We start from the raw sequence: 15865 nt of genomic DNA, 5'->3' as shown, positions 1-15865 counted from the left end.
CTATAGGAACATTATCCTGCTGGCCTTACTGGGTGGATAGGAACATGAGCCTGCTGGCCTTACTGAGTCTATAGGAACATGAGCCTGCTGGCCTTACTGGGTGGATAGGAACATGAGCCTGCTGGCCTTACTGAGTCTATAGGAACATGAGCCTGCTGGCCTTACTGGGTGGATAGGAACATGAGCCTGCTGGCCTTACTGGGTGGACAGGAACATGAGCCTGCTGGCCTTACTGGGTGGATAGGAACATTATCCTGCTGGCCTTACTGGGTGGATAGGAACATGAGCCTGCTGGCCTTACTGAGTCTATAGGAACATGAGCCTGCTGGCCTTACTGGGTGGATAGGAACATGAGCCTGCTGGCCTTACTGGGTGGATAGGAACATGAGCCTGCTGGCCTTACTGGGTGGATAGGAACATGAGCCTGCTGGCCTTACTGGGTGGATAGGAACATGAGCCTGCTGGCCTTACTGGGTGGATAGGAACATTATCCTGCTGGCCTTACTGGGTGGATAGGAACATGAGCCTGCTGGCCTTACTGAGTCTATAGGAACATTAGCCTGCTGGCCTTACTGGGTGGATAGGAACATTAGCCTGCTGGCCTGCAATAGTTACCTTTATTCAAACTATCAAAGAACCGTCAGACCTAGAGCTCTGAAACTTTAGAAACCCGTTCTAGAGCTCAAGTTGATAGTGCACGGTGGGTTATGGCTCTGGAAGGTTCTCAGACCGAGAAACAGCCTCGTACATTTGCAATAACTTCAATTAATTTTGACCCTCACGAAAATGACGACATTTAGAAAAGTCCCAGAGTTGCAAGACTAGGTGCATTGAAACTGCCTCGGCCCATAGAGACGGAAATTAACGTTTCTGTCCGATAGCTAATTCAAGGATCCCATAGCAACGCCCGGAAAATGTGGATTTTCAGCACCAATTAAGGTCGCTGCTCGGGCTCCAAATGACCTATCGAGCCGAAACTTGGGATTCGGGGTCACCTCAGCTAGGCCTACACATACTGTCAGAACTGGACCCACAGCTAGAACGTAACTACATGTTTTATGTTTTTATTATGGTTTAAACAGAAGGCGCTGTGAATTTTGGGCCTGCTCTGAAATATGTGATAGCTTCAAATCGAGTTGGAAAAAGTGGGTGTGGTGTCAGTTTGTATCAGTTTGGTGTCAGAATGATATCTAATTGACTGATGGACGGTGACTTGCTGGCTGACTTTTGTCCATTTGCAATATGTTTAAACAATGTTAGACCATCACTAAATTGACATTCAGAAATTAACACAACGAGTGATGAAGAGGAACCAGAATCATTGCCCGGCCATCCCGAGTTCATCGGGCCAGTCAATTTCTCATTCCTGCAGTATTTTTGAGCATGTCAAATTCGTGATGGTAAATGCCCATTGAAACATATTGCAAATGGACAGGACATCAAGGAGATGGGGTTGTGAGCAAGTGGGTCTGGGCAAGGGAGATGTTGTGGATGTTTGTGGATGTTGTGGATGTTTGTATGATGTTGTGGATGTGTGTGTGATGCTGTGGATGTTTGTGTGATGTTGTGGATGTTTGTGTGATGTTGTGGATGTTTGTATGATGTTGTGGATGTTTGTGTGATGCTGTGGATGTTTGTGTGATGTTGTGGATGTTTGTATGATGTTGTGGATGTTTGTGTGATGTTGTGGATGTTTGTATGATGTTGTGGATGTTTGTGTGATGCTGTGGATGTTTGTGTGATGTTGTGGATGTTTGTATGATGTTTTGTATTGTTTAAATAACATTCGATTTGATGTGTTGACTCCAATGCTTCCAACAGTTGTGTCAAGTTGGCTGGAGGTTGGCTGGATGTCGTTTGGGTGGTGATACACATGGGAAACTTTTGAGGGTGAAAAACCCAGCGGCGTTGCAGTTCTTGACACAAACCGGTACACCTGGTACCTACCACCATACCCCATTCAAACTGGTACACCTGGCACCTACTACCATACCCCATTCAAACTGGTACACCTGGCACCTACTACCATACCACATTCAAACCGGTACACCTGGCACCTACTACCATACCCCGTTCAAACCGGTAGACCTGGCACCTACTACCATACCCCATTCAAACCGGTACACCTGGCACCTACCACCATACCCCATTCAAACCGGTACACCTGGCACCTACTACCATACCCAATTCAAAATCACTTAAATCTTTTGTCTTGCCCATTCACTCGCTGAGTTGTCTCCTCCCCTTCATCTACACTGATTGAAGTGGATTTAACAAGTGACATCAATAAGGGATCATAGTCTCTGATGTCTCTCTGAAATGCTGCCCTTGCTCGGATTTCATCAACCTTGTTTGTCAAGAGACAACAAGCAGGTGTTCATAAGGTTTTGTACGAACTGTGTAGTTTGAGAAGGCCATACCTTGGTGTGAACTAAGCTCGGTCTCTGGTCCCGAATGTGTTCCAATGTCGCAGCAATATCGATCTCCTTCGCGCCTGGAAACACATCATATGAATTATGACGTGAAAAATCGTATTCACCAACATGGAGTCAATGATTCACAATACTGTATAAGTGTCTATCTAGTGATATAAAACTACACGGGCAAACTATCAAAGACGTCTGACAAGATCAAGATGTCTGACTCACCCTTAGCCATGCGATTGATGACCATGTCAATAAGGATGTAGGTTCCCGTTCTGCCAGTGCCGTCACTGTACGAGACAGAGAATACATCATCAGATCACACAGCACATCATAAAGACCGCAGAAATAGAATCTATAGAACGGGTTTCCCCATTCAAGTCAACGATGGCATAATGACTTCACCAGTCAAATTGTCAGAGTTAGAGGTTCCAAGCCTTTTCTATAATGATATTCCTATGATAGAGACACACAGTAGAGGAGTTTGATTTGACAGACTGAATATAAAGCACAGGTAGTCTCTTCTAGCCCGGTCCCACATCTGGATGGGCTGTACAGCCAACTCCTATGGTCCATTGTCAATGAAAATGACAATTGAAGTTTAGTAAGACAGTACAAACAGATCTGGAACCAGGCTAAGTCTTTACCTCTGTATGGAGAAACTAGGTTAGAGCTGTGGGTTTACCTGCAGTGGACGATGATGGGGCAGGATCTACCTCTGTAGCACCTATTCACCTTCCTGTTGGAGGGAGAGGGGTGGGAGAGAGGGGGGGAGGGATAGGGGGGGTGGGAGAGAGAGGGGGAGGGATAGGGGGGGTGGGAGAGAGGGAGGGAGGGAGGGAGGGTGGGAGAGAGGGAGGGTAGGAGAGAGGGAGGGAGGGGGTAGGAGAGAGGGAGGGAGGGAGGGGGGTGGGAGAGAGGGAGGGAGGGGGGAGGGAGGGGGGTGGGAGAGAGGGGAGGGAGGAGGGGGGGAGGGAGGAGGGGGGAGAGGGAGGGTAGGAGAGAGGGAGGGAGGGAGGGGGAGGGGGGGGGGAGAGAGGGAGAGAGGAAGGGTGGGAGGGAGAGAGGGAGGGAGGGTGGGAGGGAGAGAGGGGAGGGAGGGGGGGGTAGGAGAGAGAGGGGGTGGGGGGTGGGAGAGAGGGGAGAGGAGGGGGAGGGGGGGGGTGGGAGAGAGGGAGAGAGGAAGGGTGGGAGGGAGAGAGGGAGGGAGGGTGGGAGGGAGAGAGGGAGGGAGGGGGGGTAGGAGAGAGAGGGGGTGGGGGGGTGGGAGAGAGGGAGAGGGAGGGGGAGGGGGGGTGGGAGAGAGGGAGGGGGGGTAGGAGAGAGGGAGGGGTGGAGCGAGGGAGGGAGGAGGGAGGGGTGGGAGGGAGAGAGGGAGGGTAGGGAGAGAGGGAGGGTAGGAAGAGGGAGGGAGGTAGGAAGAGAGAGAGGGAGGGGGGGAGGAGGGGGGTAGGAGAGAGGGAGGGATGGAGGTAGGGAGGGGGAGAGGGAGGGTAGGAGAGAGGAGGGGTGGAGCGAGGGAGGGGGAGAGGGAGGGGTGGGAGGGAGAGAGGGAGGGTAGGGAGAGAGGAGGGTAGGAAGAGGGAGGGAGGGTAGGAAGAGAGAGAGGGAGGGGGGGGGAGAGGGGGGTAGGAGAGAGGGAGGGATGGAGGTAGGGAGGGGAAGAGGGAGGGTAGGAGAGAGGGAGAGAGAGAGGGAGGGTGGGAGAGAGGGAGGGGGTAGGAGAGAGGGAGGGATGGAGGTAGGGAGGGGGAGAGGGAGGGAGGGGTGGGAGGGAGGGGGGTAGAGAGGGTGTGGGAGGGAGAGGGAGGGTAGAGGGAGGGTAGGAGAGAGGGAGGGGTGGAGCGAGGGAGGGGGAGAGGGAGGGGTGGGAGGGAGGGTAGGGAGAGAGGGAGGGTAGGAAGAGGGAGGGAGGGTAGGAAGAGAGGGAGGGGGGAGAGAGAGGGGTGGGAGAGAGGGAGGGGGGTGGGAGAGAGGGAGGGGTGGGAGGGAGAGAGGGAGGGTAGGGAGAGAGGGAGGGTAGGAAGAGGGAGGGAGGGTAGGAAGAGAGAGAGGGAGGGGTGGAGCGAGGGAGGGGGGAGAGGGAGGGGTGGGAGGGAGAGAGGGAGGGTAGGGAGAGAGGGAGGGTAGGAAGAGGGAGGGAGGGTAGGAAGAGAGAGAGGGAGGGGGGGAGAGAGGGGGGTAGGAGAGAGGGAGGGATGGAGGTAGGGAGGGGAAGAGGGAGGGTAGGAGAGAGGGAGGGGTGGAGCGAGGGAGGGTAGGAAGAGGGAGGGAGGGTAGGAAGAGAGGGAGGGGGGAGAGGGAGGGGTGGGAGGGAGGGTTGGGAGAGAGGGAGGGTAGGAAGAGGGAGGGAGGGTAGGAAGAGAGGGAGGGGGGAGAGAGAGGGGTGGGAGAGAGGGAGGGGTGGGAGGGAGAGAGGGAGGGTAGGGAGAGAGGGAGGGTAGGAAGAGGGAGGGAGGGTAGGAAGAGAGAGAGAGGGAGGGGGGGGAGAGAGGGGGGGTGGTGGGAGAGAGGGAGGGGGTAGGAGAGAGGGAGGGATGGAGGTAGGGAGGGGGAGAGGGAGGGAGGGGGTGGGAGGGAGGGGGTAGAGAGGGTGTGGGAGGGAGAGGGAGGGTAGAAGGGAGGGGTAGGAGAGAGGGAGGGGTGGAGCGAGGGAGGGGGAGAGGGAGGGGTGGGAGGGAGGGTAGGGAGAGAGGGAGGGTAGGAAGAGGGAGGGAGGGTAGGAAGAGAGGGAGGGGGGAGAGAGAGGGGTGGGAGAGAGGGAGGGGGGTGGGAGAGAGGGAGGGTGGGAGGGAGAGAGGGAGGGTAGGGAGAGAGGGAGGGTAGGAAGGAAGGGAGGGGAGGAGAGGTAGGAAGAGGAGGGAGGGTAGGAAGAGAGAGGGGGGGGAGAGGGAGGGGGGGGAGAGGGAGGGGGGGTAGGAGAGAGGGAGGGGTGGAGGTAGGGAGGGGGGAGAGGGAGGGGTGGGAGGGAGAGAGGGAGGGTAGGGAGAGAGGGAGGGTAGGAAGAGGGAGGGAGGGTGGGAAGAGAGGGAGGGGTGGAGGTAGGGAGGGGGGAGAGGAGGGTAGGAAGAGAGAGAGGGGGGGGAGAGAGGGAGGGGGGTGGGAGAGAGGGAGGGGGGGTAGGAGAGAGGGAGGGGTGGAGGTAGGGAGGGGGGAGAGGGAGGGGTGGGAGGGAGAGAGGGAGGGTAGGGAGAGAGAGAGGGGGAGGGAGGGTAGGAAGAGAGAGAGGGGGGGGGGAGGGAGGGGGGGGGAGAGAGGGAGGGGGGGTAGGAGAGAGGGAGGGGTGGAGGTAGGGAGGGGGGAGAGGGAGGGGTGGGAGGGAGAGAGGGAGGGTAGGGAGGGAGGGTAGGAAGAGGGAGGGAGGGTAGGAGGAGAGGGAGGGGTGGAGGTAGGGAGGGGGGAGAGGGAGCGAGGGGTGGGAGGGAGGGGGGGTAGAGAGGGTGTGGGAGGGAGAGAGGGAGGGAGGGAGAGAGGGAGAAGGGGGGAGAAGGAGGGAGTAGAGGAAGGAAAGAGAACAATATCACTAAATGTAATGTTAACGGACAAGTCTAGATTGGATGCTGCATACAAGTACTGTTTCTGCTTTACCGGTCTTAAAATACACACAGAAAACAAGGTTCCCATCTCTGCCTGTTTGGAGAAATGGACATGAATTACAGTTAGTTACAACATATTAGTCTTTGAGGTTGAGGTTAGAGAAACTCAACACATCACTGGAAAGGACAGAAAGTCAAGGTGGGGTAGAGGGTTGAAGGAAGGAAGGAGGGAAGGAAGGACAGAAGGAAAGAAAGGAAAGAAAGGGAAGAAAGGGAAGAAAGGGAAGAAAGGAAGAAAGGAAGAAGGAAGAAGGAAGGAAGGGAAGAAAGGGAAGAAAGGAAGAAAGGGAAGAAAGGAAGGAAGGGAAGAAAGGAAGGAAGGAAGAAAAGGAAGAAAGGGAAGAAGGAAGGAAGGGAAGAAAGGAAGGAAGGAAGGAAGAAAGGAAGAAAGGAAGAAAGGGAAGAAAGGGAAGAAAGGGAAGAAAGGGAAGAAAGGAAGAAAGGGAAGAAGGAAGGAAGGGAAGAAAGGGAAGAAGGAAGAAAGGGAAGAAAGGGAAGAAAGGGAAGAAAGGGAAGAAAGGGAAGAAGGAAGGAAGACGAAAGGAAGGAAGGAAGGAAGGAAGGGAAGAAAGGGAAGAAAGGGAAGAAAGGGAAGAAAGGGAAGAAGGAAGAAAGGGAAGAAAGGGAAGAAGGAAGGAAGGAAGAAAGGAAGAAAGGAAGAAAGGGAAGAAAGGAAGAAAGGGAAGAAAGGAAGAAAGGGAAGAAAGGAAGGAAGGAAGGAAGGGGGCGACAGATGGACTGTCCCGTCAGCGTCGACTCCTGCTGCAGTCACACCTGCCAATGATCATTTTTGTGACTATGCAACTGGACCCAGACTACTAGCTGCAAATCACAAAAATGCCACTGGGAGATGTGGGGAATCCCAAGGGCCAATAGCTGACCACCATCACTGAGAGAAAGAGAGGGATAACCAATAAGGAGGTACAGAGAGAGGGGGGCTGAGAGAAAGAGAGGGATAACCAATAAGGAGGTAGAGAAAGAGAGGGATAACCAATAAGGAGGTACAGAGAGAGGGGGGGCTGAGAGAAAGAGAGGGATAACCAATAAGGAGGTACAGAGAGAGGGGGGGCTGAGAGAAAGAGAGGGATAACCAATAAGGAGGTAGAGAAAGAGAGGGATAACCAATAAGGAGGTACAGAGAGAGGGGGGGCTGAGAGAAAGAGAGGGATAACCAATAAGGAGGTACAGAGAGAGGGGGGGCTGAGAGAAAGAGAGGGATAACCAATAAGGAGGTACAGAGAGAGGGGGGGCTGAGAGAAAGAGAGGGATAACCAATAAGGAGGTAGAGAAAGAGAGGGATAACCAATAAGGAGGTACAGAGAGAGGGGGGGCTGAGAGAAAGAGAGGGATAACCAATAAGGAGGTAGAGAAAGAGAGGGATAACCAATAAGGAGGTAGAGAAAGAGAGGGATAACCAATAAGGAGGTAGAGAAAGAGAGAGATGGGAGGTAGGTAGAGATTTAATAAGAAAGAGAAATAGATTAAGTAAAGGAAGCCATCAGGGAAGGACAAAGAAGTGGAAAAACATGATCTCAAACAACAAATTAAGGCACATATACACAGTTGCTTCATTAATCTTACAAGGTTCAAGCATCACTTCACATCACATAGGACAGTATCTGGACACACAGTCATTACATAGGACACTATTTGGACACACAGTCATCACATAGGACAGTATTTGGACTGGCCACACAGTCATTACACAGGACAGTATCTGGACACACAGTCATCACATAGGACAGTATTTGGACTGGCCACACAGTCATTACACAGGACAGTATTTGGCCACATAGGACAGTATCTGGACACACAGTCATTACATAGGACAGTATTTGGACTGGCCACACAGTCATTACACAGGACAGTATCTGGACACACAGTCATTACATAGGACAGTATTTGGACACACAGTCATTACATAGGACAGTATCTGGACACACAGTCATTACATAGGACAGTATTTGGACACACAGTCATTACATAGTACAGTATCTGGACACACAGTCATTACATAGGACAGTATTTGGACACACAGTCATTACATAGGACAGTATCTGGACACACAGTCATTACATAGGACAGTATTTGGACACACAGTCATTACATAGGACAGTATCTGGACACACAGTCATTACATAGGACAGTATTTGGACACACAGTCATTACATAGGACAGTATTTGGACACACAGTCATTACATAGGACAGTATCTGGACACACAGTCATTACATAGGACAGTGTTTGGACACACAGTCATTACATAGGACAGTATTTGGACACACAGTCATTACATAGGACAGTATTTGGACACACAGTCATTACATAGGACAGTATCTGGACACACAGTCATTACATAGGACAGTATTTGGACACACAGTCATTACATAGGACAGTAGTGGACACACAGTCATTACATAGGACAGTATCTGGACACACAGTCATTACATAGGACAGTGTTTGGACACACAGTCATTACATAGGACAGTATTTGGACACACAGTCATTACATAGGACAGTATTTGGACACACAGTCATTACATAGGACAGTATTTGGACACACAGTCATTACATAGGACAGTATCTGGACACACAGTCATTACATAGGACAGTGTTTGGACACACAGTCATTACATAGGACAGTATTTGGACACACAGTCATTACATAGGACAGTATTTGGCCACATTGGACAGTATTTGGACACACAGTCATTACATAGGACAGTATTTGGCCACACAGTCATTACATAGTACAGTATTTGGACACACAGTCATTACATAGGACAGTATTTGGACACACAGTCATTACATAGGACAGTATTTGACCACACAGTCATTACACAGGACAGTATTTGGCCACATTGGACAGTATTTGGACACACAGTCATTACATAGGACAGTATTTGGACTGGCCACACAGTCATTACATAGGACAGTATTTGGCCACACAGTCATTACATAGGACAGTATTTGACCACACAGTCATTACATAGGACAGTGTTTGGACTGGCCACACAGTCATTACATAGGCCATATTTGGACTGGCCACACAGTCATTACATAGGACAGTATTTGACCCCACAGTCATTACATAGGACAGTATTTGGCCACACAGTCATTACATAGGACACCATTTGGCCACACAGTCATTACATAGGACAGTATTTGACCCCACAGTCATTACATAGGACAGTATTTGGCCACACAGTCATTACATAGGACAGTATTTGACCCCACAGTCATTTACAGCCAGCTGCTGTACGCACACAGTAAAACTGGCAGGGCAGGATCATGGTCACGTTGCAGGTCAACATTCAAAAGGCACTCACACATCTGAGCTATCTTAGTTTGCAGGTGCCTGGTAACAGTTGAAGAAGATGAGAGAAAATAAGAAACCTGTACACTGCTCTGACTAGTATCACTACTCTGACTAGTATCACTGTTCTGACTAGTATCACTGCTCTGACTAGTATCACTGTTCTGACTAGTATCACTGTTCTGACTAGTATCACTGCTCTGACTAGTATCACTGTTCTGACTAGTATCACTGCTCTGACTAGTATCACTACTCTGACTAGTATCACTGTTCTGACTAGTATCACTGCTCTGACTAGTATCACTACTCTGACTAGTATCACTGCTCTGACTAGTATCACTGCTCTGGCTAGTATCACTACTCTGACTAGTATCACTGTCCTGACTAGTATCACTGCTCTGACTAGTATCACTACTCTGACTAGTATCACTGTTCTGACTAGTATCACTGCTCTGACTAGTATCACTACTCTGACTAGTATCACTGCTCTGACTAGTATCACTGCTCTGGCTAGTATCACTGCTCTTGATAGTATCACTTCTCTGACTAGTATCACTACTCTGACTAGTATCACTGTTCTGACTAGTATCACTGCTCTGACTAGTATCACTGCTCTGACTAGTATCACTGCTCTGGCTAGTATCACTGCTCTTGATAGTATCACTTCTCTGACTAGTATCACTACTCTGACTAGTATCACTGCTCTGACTAGTATCACTGCTCTGACTAGTATCACTGCTCTGACTAGTATCACTGCTCTTGAATAACCTTTACGTCTCGGCCTCAAGGCCTTCGTCAGACCCGATACGTAAAGATTATTTAAAAAGCAGTGATGCTAGCAAGCACAGTGATACTAGCAAGAGCAGTGATACTAGCAAGCACAGTGATACTAGCAAGCACAGTGATACTAGCAAGAGCAGTGATACTAGCAAGAGCAGTGATACTAGCAAGAGCAGTTAAGTTGCAGTGAATTAAGTGATACTGCCAAGTGGTGTACTGTATGTCAAGTTGCATGAACAGACAGCGTCTGCAGTACCTGCGGAAGTCCAGCAGAGGGCGTGTGGAGGTAGGGATTCCGTTGGCGGGCCAGCTGAGCAGATGGAACTGTGTCAGGGTTCGAGTCTCCTGGGTCTGAACGTTCTTCAGGTAGAAACTACGAACCAGGAAGTCCTTACACCAGATGTGTTCAGAGACCAAGTTCACCTTGTAGGGAACGAAGATAATTTAATTTCACTGAGTGGGCACCTGAACAAGGCAGTTCATCGACTGTTCCCCGGGCGCCGTAGACGTGGATGTCGATTAAGGCAGCCCCCCCGCCCCCCCGGTACCTCTCTGATTCAGAGGAGTTGGGTTAAAATGCGGAAGACACATTTCAGTTAAAAGCATTCAGTTGTACAACTGACTAGTGCTTTTTGTCATTATTTATTTATTATTATTATTTTTTTTTTTTTTTGGGGGGGGGTTAACCGCCCAAACATAACCATTTCAAACCTTGCTTACATATGTATACGATCACATCTATGTCTCTATTATGCAGGGAATTCCTTGGGAACACATTTCCAAAATTAAAATCACTCGGAGCTGATTTGCTGGTGTTTTTACAGTGTTTTAAGTCAACAACAACCAGTTGGTGTACCCTGCTGTAGTTTTATCTGACAGTTTGATCTCCTTTCCCTCTTTACCACAATATAATTAGAAGGACTGCAGTAGAATGGTGGGTGGATCGACTATGTGTACTCAGGACTGCAGTAGAATGGTGGGTGGATCGACTATGTGTACTCAGGACTGCAGTAGAATGGTGGGTGGATCGACTATGTGTACTCAGGACTGCAGTAGAATGGTGGGTGGATCGACTATGTGTACTCAGGACTGCAGTAGAATGGTGGGTGGATCGACTATGTGTACTCAGGACTGCAGTAGAATGGTGGGTGGATCGACTATGTGTACTCAGGACTGCAGTAGAATGGTGGGTGGATCGACTATGTGTACTCAGGACTGCAGTAGAATGGTGGGTGGATCGACTATGTGTACTCAGGACTGCAGTAGAATGGTGGGTGGATCGACTATGTGTACTCAGGACTGCATATCCAATTACCATAGAGTCTGAGAGGGATTGTTCCTTCTTCATCTGAACCACATTGAATAGTGCTGTTAATACAGAGATACACTATAGATAAGTGGTTCTCAATCCTGGTCCCGGGGACCCAAAGAGGTGTATGACCCCTGGTTCCTCTCTAGGTTTCTAATCTCCACCCGGCACAGCCAGAAGAGGACTGGCCACCCCACATAGCCTGGTTCCTCTCTAGGTTTCTAATCTCCACCCGGCACAGCCAGAAGAGGACTGGCCACCCCACATAGCCTGGTTCCTCTCTAGGTTTCTTCCTAGGTATTGGCCTTTCTAGGGAGTTTTTCCTAGCCACTGTGCTTCTATACCTGCATTGCTTGCTGTTTGGGGTTTTAGGCTGGGATTCTGTACAGCACTTTGAGATATCAGCTGATGTACGAAGGGCTATATAAATACATTTTTTTTTATATTTTTTTTTATTTGACTAGGCGAGTCAGTTAAGAACAAATTCTTATTTTCAATGACGGCCTGGGAACAGTGGGTTAACTGCCTGTTCAGGGGCAGAACGACAGATTTTGTACCTTGTCAGCTCGGGGGTTTGAACTTGCAACCTTCCGGTTACTAGTCCAACGCTCTAACCACTAGGCTACGCTGCCGCCCCATTTGATTTGAACTACACACCAGATTGAAATCATCAACTCGTCATCAGATTTAGATGATTTGAATCAGGTGTGTAGTTGCTAAGGACCAGGAATTGAGAACTACTGATAACGATATATACTGTATATATAAACCCCTCACCTCGTAGATATGGTAGAGGGACGATCCCTCGTCAGGCCAGTAGCGAACACACTGAGTCTCTCCGTCCTCAACCAGGGCAGTCATCATCACTATCACTGTGCAGCCATTCTCCCACACCATCTATAGTACAACAACACACTGTCACTGTGTAGCTATTCTCCCACACCATCTATAGTACAACAACACACTGTCACACAGCGGACTGTACTGGTATATACTGTGATTGACATGCTAGACTAGGGCTGTACTGGTATATACTGTGATTGACAAGCCAGACTAGGGGTGTACTGGTATATACTGTGATTGACATGCTAGACTAGGGCTGTACTGGTATATACTGTGATTGACATGCTAGACTAGGGCTGTACTGGTATATACTGTGATTGACAAGCCAGACTAGGGGTGTACTGGTATATACTGTGATTGACATGCTAGACTAGGGCTGTACTGGTATATACTGTGATTGACATGCTAGACTAGGGCTGTACTGGTATATACTGTGATTGACAAGCCAGACTAGGGGTGTACTGGTATATACTGTGAGTGACAAGCCAGACAAGGGCTGTACTGGTATATACTGTGATTGACATGCTAGACTAGGGCTGTACTGGTATATACTGTGATTGACAAGCCAGACTAGGGGTGTACTGGTATATACTGTGATTGACATGCTAGACTAGGGGTGTACTGGTATATACTGTGATTGACATGCTAGACTAGGGCTGTACTGGTATATACTGTGATTGACAAGCCAGACTAGGGGTGTACTGGTATATACTGTGATTGACATGCTAGACTTTGGCTGTACTGGTATATACTGTGATTGACAAGCCAGACTAGGGGTGTACTGGTATATACTGTGATTGACATGCTAGACTTTGGCTGTACTGGTATATACTGTGAGTGACAAGCCAGACAAGGGCTGTACTGGTATATACTGTGAGTGACAAGCCAGACAAGGGCCATAGTTACTGCCCCATGTCCTTCTACATCAACTGTGTCACTATAGCTGCGTTTACACAAGTAGCCCTGTTCTGATCTTTTCCAAGTTTCAGTTTATTAATGTGCCATTAAAGTGATTTCCTTCAACATTTTGGTCAGCTGACACTCAAGCTAAAAGTTCCTCAGAGTACTATGTGTTCCACTGACCTGCCAGAAGTCAGCGATGGTGTGTGCCAGTGGTCCCTGGGTGGCGATGTAAGCAGGCAGTCGAGGATCGTGGTCAATCTGGGGTTTTACAGATAGAGGTCATTAATGACACCTGTGTCAACCATGGGACATCACAAGAGTAGCAGTCAGAGATCTTACTATGATGCTGGCATTAATGTAGTCTTCCTTGGTAGAGTTGCTCTCCGCCTTCAGTTTTACACGGGAGTGGTCATCTAGAACAGAACAGAGAGTAACTAACCAAGCTCTAGAAGAGGATCGTAGATGTAACATTAAGTCCTGGATTCAATCTAACGCAGATGAACGGCCTGCGCACAGCAATAGGCTTGTAAAAAAGGCTATTTTTCCCTGACGTTTTGCTGAGATCGCGCTTGTCTCTAAATGCTACGGATGCCCAGCTCAAGCAGAAAAAACAGTTGACCTTTTATTATGTGATGTTTGAATCCCAGCCCAAGACTAGGGGATAAACCCGAGGAGAAGTAAATGAGACTCACAGGGAAGAGACTCAGGGCAGCGGTTTTTCTCCAGCTGGGATTCACTCTGCCCGACGGTGACAGCACTGGGTTCAGCCTGGTAGGAACATAGAGCATTCCATTCCTTCATCAGACGGTCCTTATCCTTCAGATGATCCTCCATATAGGCCTGAGGAGAAGGACACGAACGTTATGAACAGAGTTCAGAATATCTTTGCCATGGGATATTAAAGACTTGTTGTTATAGTGTATTTGATGAGAGCTCAAAGGCATTATCATTATTAAACAATTAGGGCCCATTTCCTGGACACAGATAAATATAATGACCCCATACCCTCTGATACTGACCAGTAGTAAATATAATGACTCCATACCTTCTGATACTGACCAGTAGTAAATATAATGACCCCATACCCTCTGATACTGACCAGTAGTAAATATAATGACCCCATACCCTCTGATACTGACCAGTAGTAAATATAATGACCCCATACCCTCTGATACTGACCAGTAGTAAATATAATGACCCCATACCCTCTGATACTGACCAGTAGTAAATATAATGACCCCATACCCTCTGATACTGACCAGTAGTAAATATAATGACCCCATACCCTCTGAAACTGACCAGTAGTAAATATAATGACCCCATACCCTCTGATACTGACCAGTAGTAAATATAATGACCCCATACCCTCTGAAACTGACCAGTAGTAAATATAATGACCCCATACCCTCTGATACTGACCAGTAGTAAATATAATGACCCCATACCCTCTGAAACTGACCAGTAGTAAATATAATGACCCCATACCCTCTGATACTGACCAGTAGTAAATATAATGACTCCATACCCTCTGATACTGACCAGTAGTAAATATAATGACCCCATACCTTCTGAAACTGATCAGTAGTAAATATAATGACCCCATACCTTCTGATACTGAACAGTAGTAAATATAATGACCCCATACCCTCTGATACTGACCAGTAGTAAATATAATGACCCCATACCCTCTGATACTGACCAGTAGTAAATATAATGACCCCATACCCTCTGATACTGACCAGTAGTAAATATAATGACCCCATACCCTGACACTGACCAGTATCATGTGACCAGTAGAGATGTCCATCTTGGACTGGGCGGGCTCCTCGCTCCAGGAGGGCGTACTGCTGTGTGAGGAGGGGCTGTGTTGTGGGCCGTCACTGAACTGGGACGACACACTGCTCACCCTGGAGGTGTCTGTCCCCCTCCGACCCCCCGCTCCCACACCCACCGCCTCCTGACGACTGAGCGAAGTCTTGGCTGCCATGTGCTGCCGGCAGAGCTCCTAGGAAGTCCACAGAAAGATATTACCCGTGTCTCAGGTTCCAAATGGCACCCTATTCCCTATCTAGTGCACTACTTTTGACCAGCCAAATGGCACAATATTCCCTATCTAGTGCACTACTTTTGACACAGGGTCATAGCGCTCTGGTTTAAAAAGAAGTGCACTACATGGGGATTAGGGAGTGATTTGGGACACTCAGAAGTGTCTCCTCTCCTCTACCTGGTAGTCAAAGTGTGTCTCCGGTCCTCCCTCTGGTCCGAGGCCCAGTTTCCCTGAGGCCGGCTGCTGGGTGTGGTGTCTGAGACAGGCGATGGTCAACGCTACCACCACCACGCCGCCCACACACGCCATGGACACCAGCGTCAGTACCAGCCCACTGGAGCCATCCCTCACCCGCGTGGCATGGGGCAGCCCATGACCCTCGCTCCTCTGTAGGGGGAGAGAGAGAAATAGAGAGGTCAAGATGGAGGAAGAGATAACAGAGAGGAGAGAGAGACAGAGAGACAGAGAGGAGAGAGGAGAGAGAGACAGAGAGGGGAGAGAGTAGGAGGAAGAGATAACAGAGAGGGGAGAGAGTAGGAGGAAGAGATGACAGAGAGAGACAGAGAGGAGAGAGAGAGTATGAGGAAGAGATGACAGAGAGGAGAGAGACAGAGAGGAGAGAGAGAGTAGGAGGAAGAGATAACAGAGA

The 15865-nt window shown here is 49.2% G+C and overlaps 1 protein-coding gene across 3 annotated transcripts in view; it reads right to left on the bottom strand.

The window, feature by feature from the left end:
- Positions 1-15865, bottom strand: part of LOC109882462 (receptor-type tyrosine-protein phosphatase-like N) — a 92103-nt gene that overhangs the window by 7756 nt on the left and 68482 nt on the right. For 2 of the 3 annotated variants that reach the window (XM_031806094.1, XM_031806095.1), the window contains 10 exons: positions 15394-15603; positions 14935-15174; positions 13862-14009; positions 13509-13582; positions 13350-13427; positions 12201-12320; positions 10371-10537; positions 3109-3162; positions 2649-2713; positions 2421-2494 (listed from right to left, as the gene is read on the bottom strand). In XM_031806094.1, coding sequence (XP_031661954.1) covers positions 2421-2494; positions 2649-2713; positions 3109-3162; positions 10371-10537; positions 12201-12320; positions 13350-13427; positions 13509-13582; positions 13862-14009; positions 14935-15174; positions 15394-15603 — 1230 coding nt within the window. The remainder of the gene's footprint in view (positions 1-2420; positions 2495-2648; positions 2714-3108; positions 3163-10370; positions 10538-12200; positions 12321-13349; positions 13428-13508; positions 13583-13861; positions 14010-14934; positions 15175-15393; positions 15604-15865) is intronic. The other variant, XM_031806096.1, reaches the window with a different exon arrangement.

Source organism: Oncorhynchus kisutch, linkage group LG26 (assembly GCF_002021735.2).
Source record: "Oncorhynchus kisutch isolate 150728-3 linkage group LG26, Okis_V2, whole genome shotgun sequence".
Classification (NCBI taxonomy): domain Eukaryota; kingdom Metazoa; phylum Chordata; class Actinopteri; order Salmoniformes; family Salmonidae; genus Oncorhynchus; species Oncorhynchus kisutch.
The sequence above is the reverse complement of the archived record's forward strand: the minus strand, read 5'-3'. Positions and strand labels throughout refer to the sequence as shown.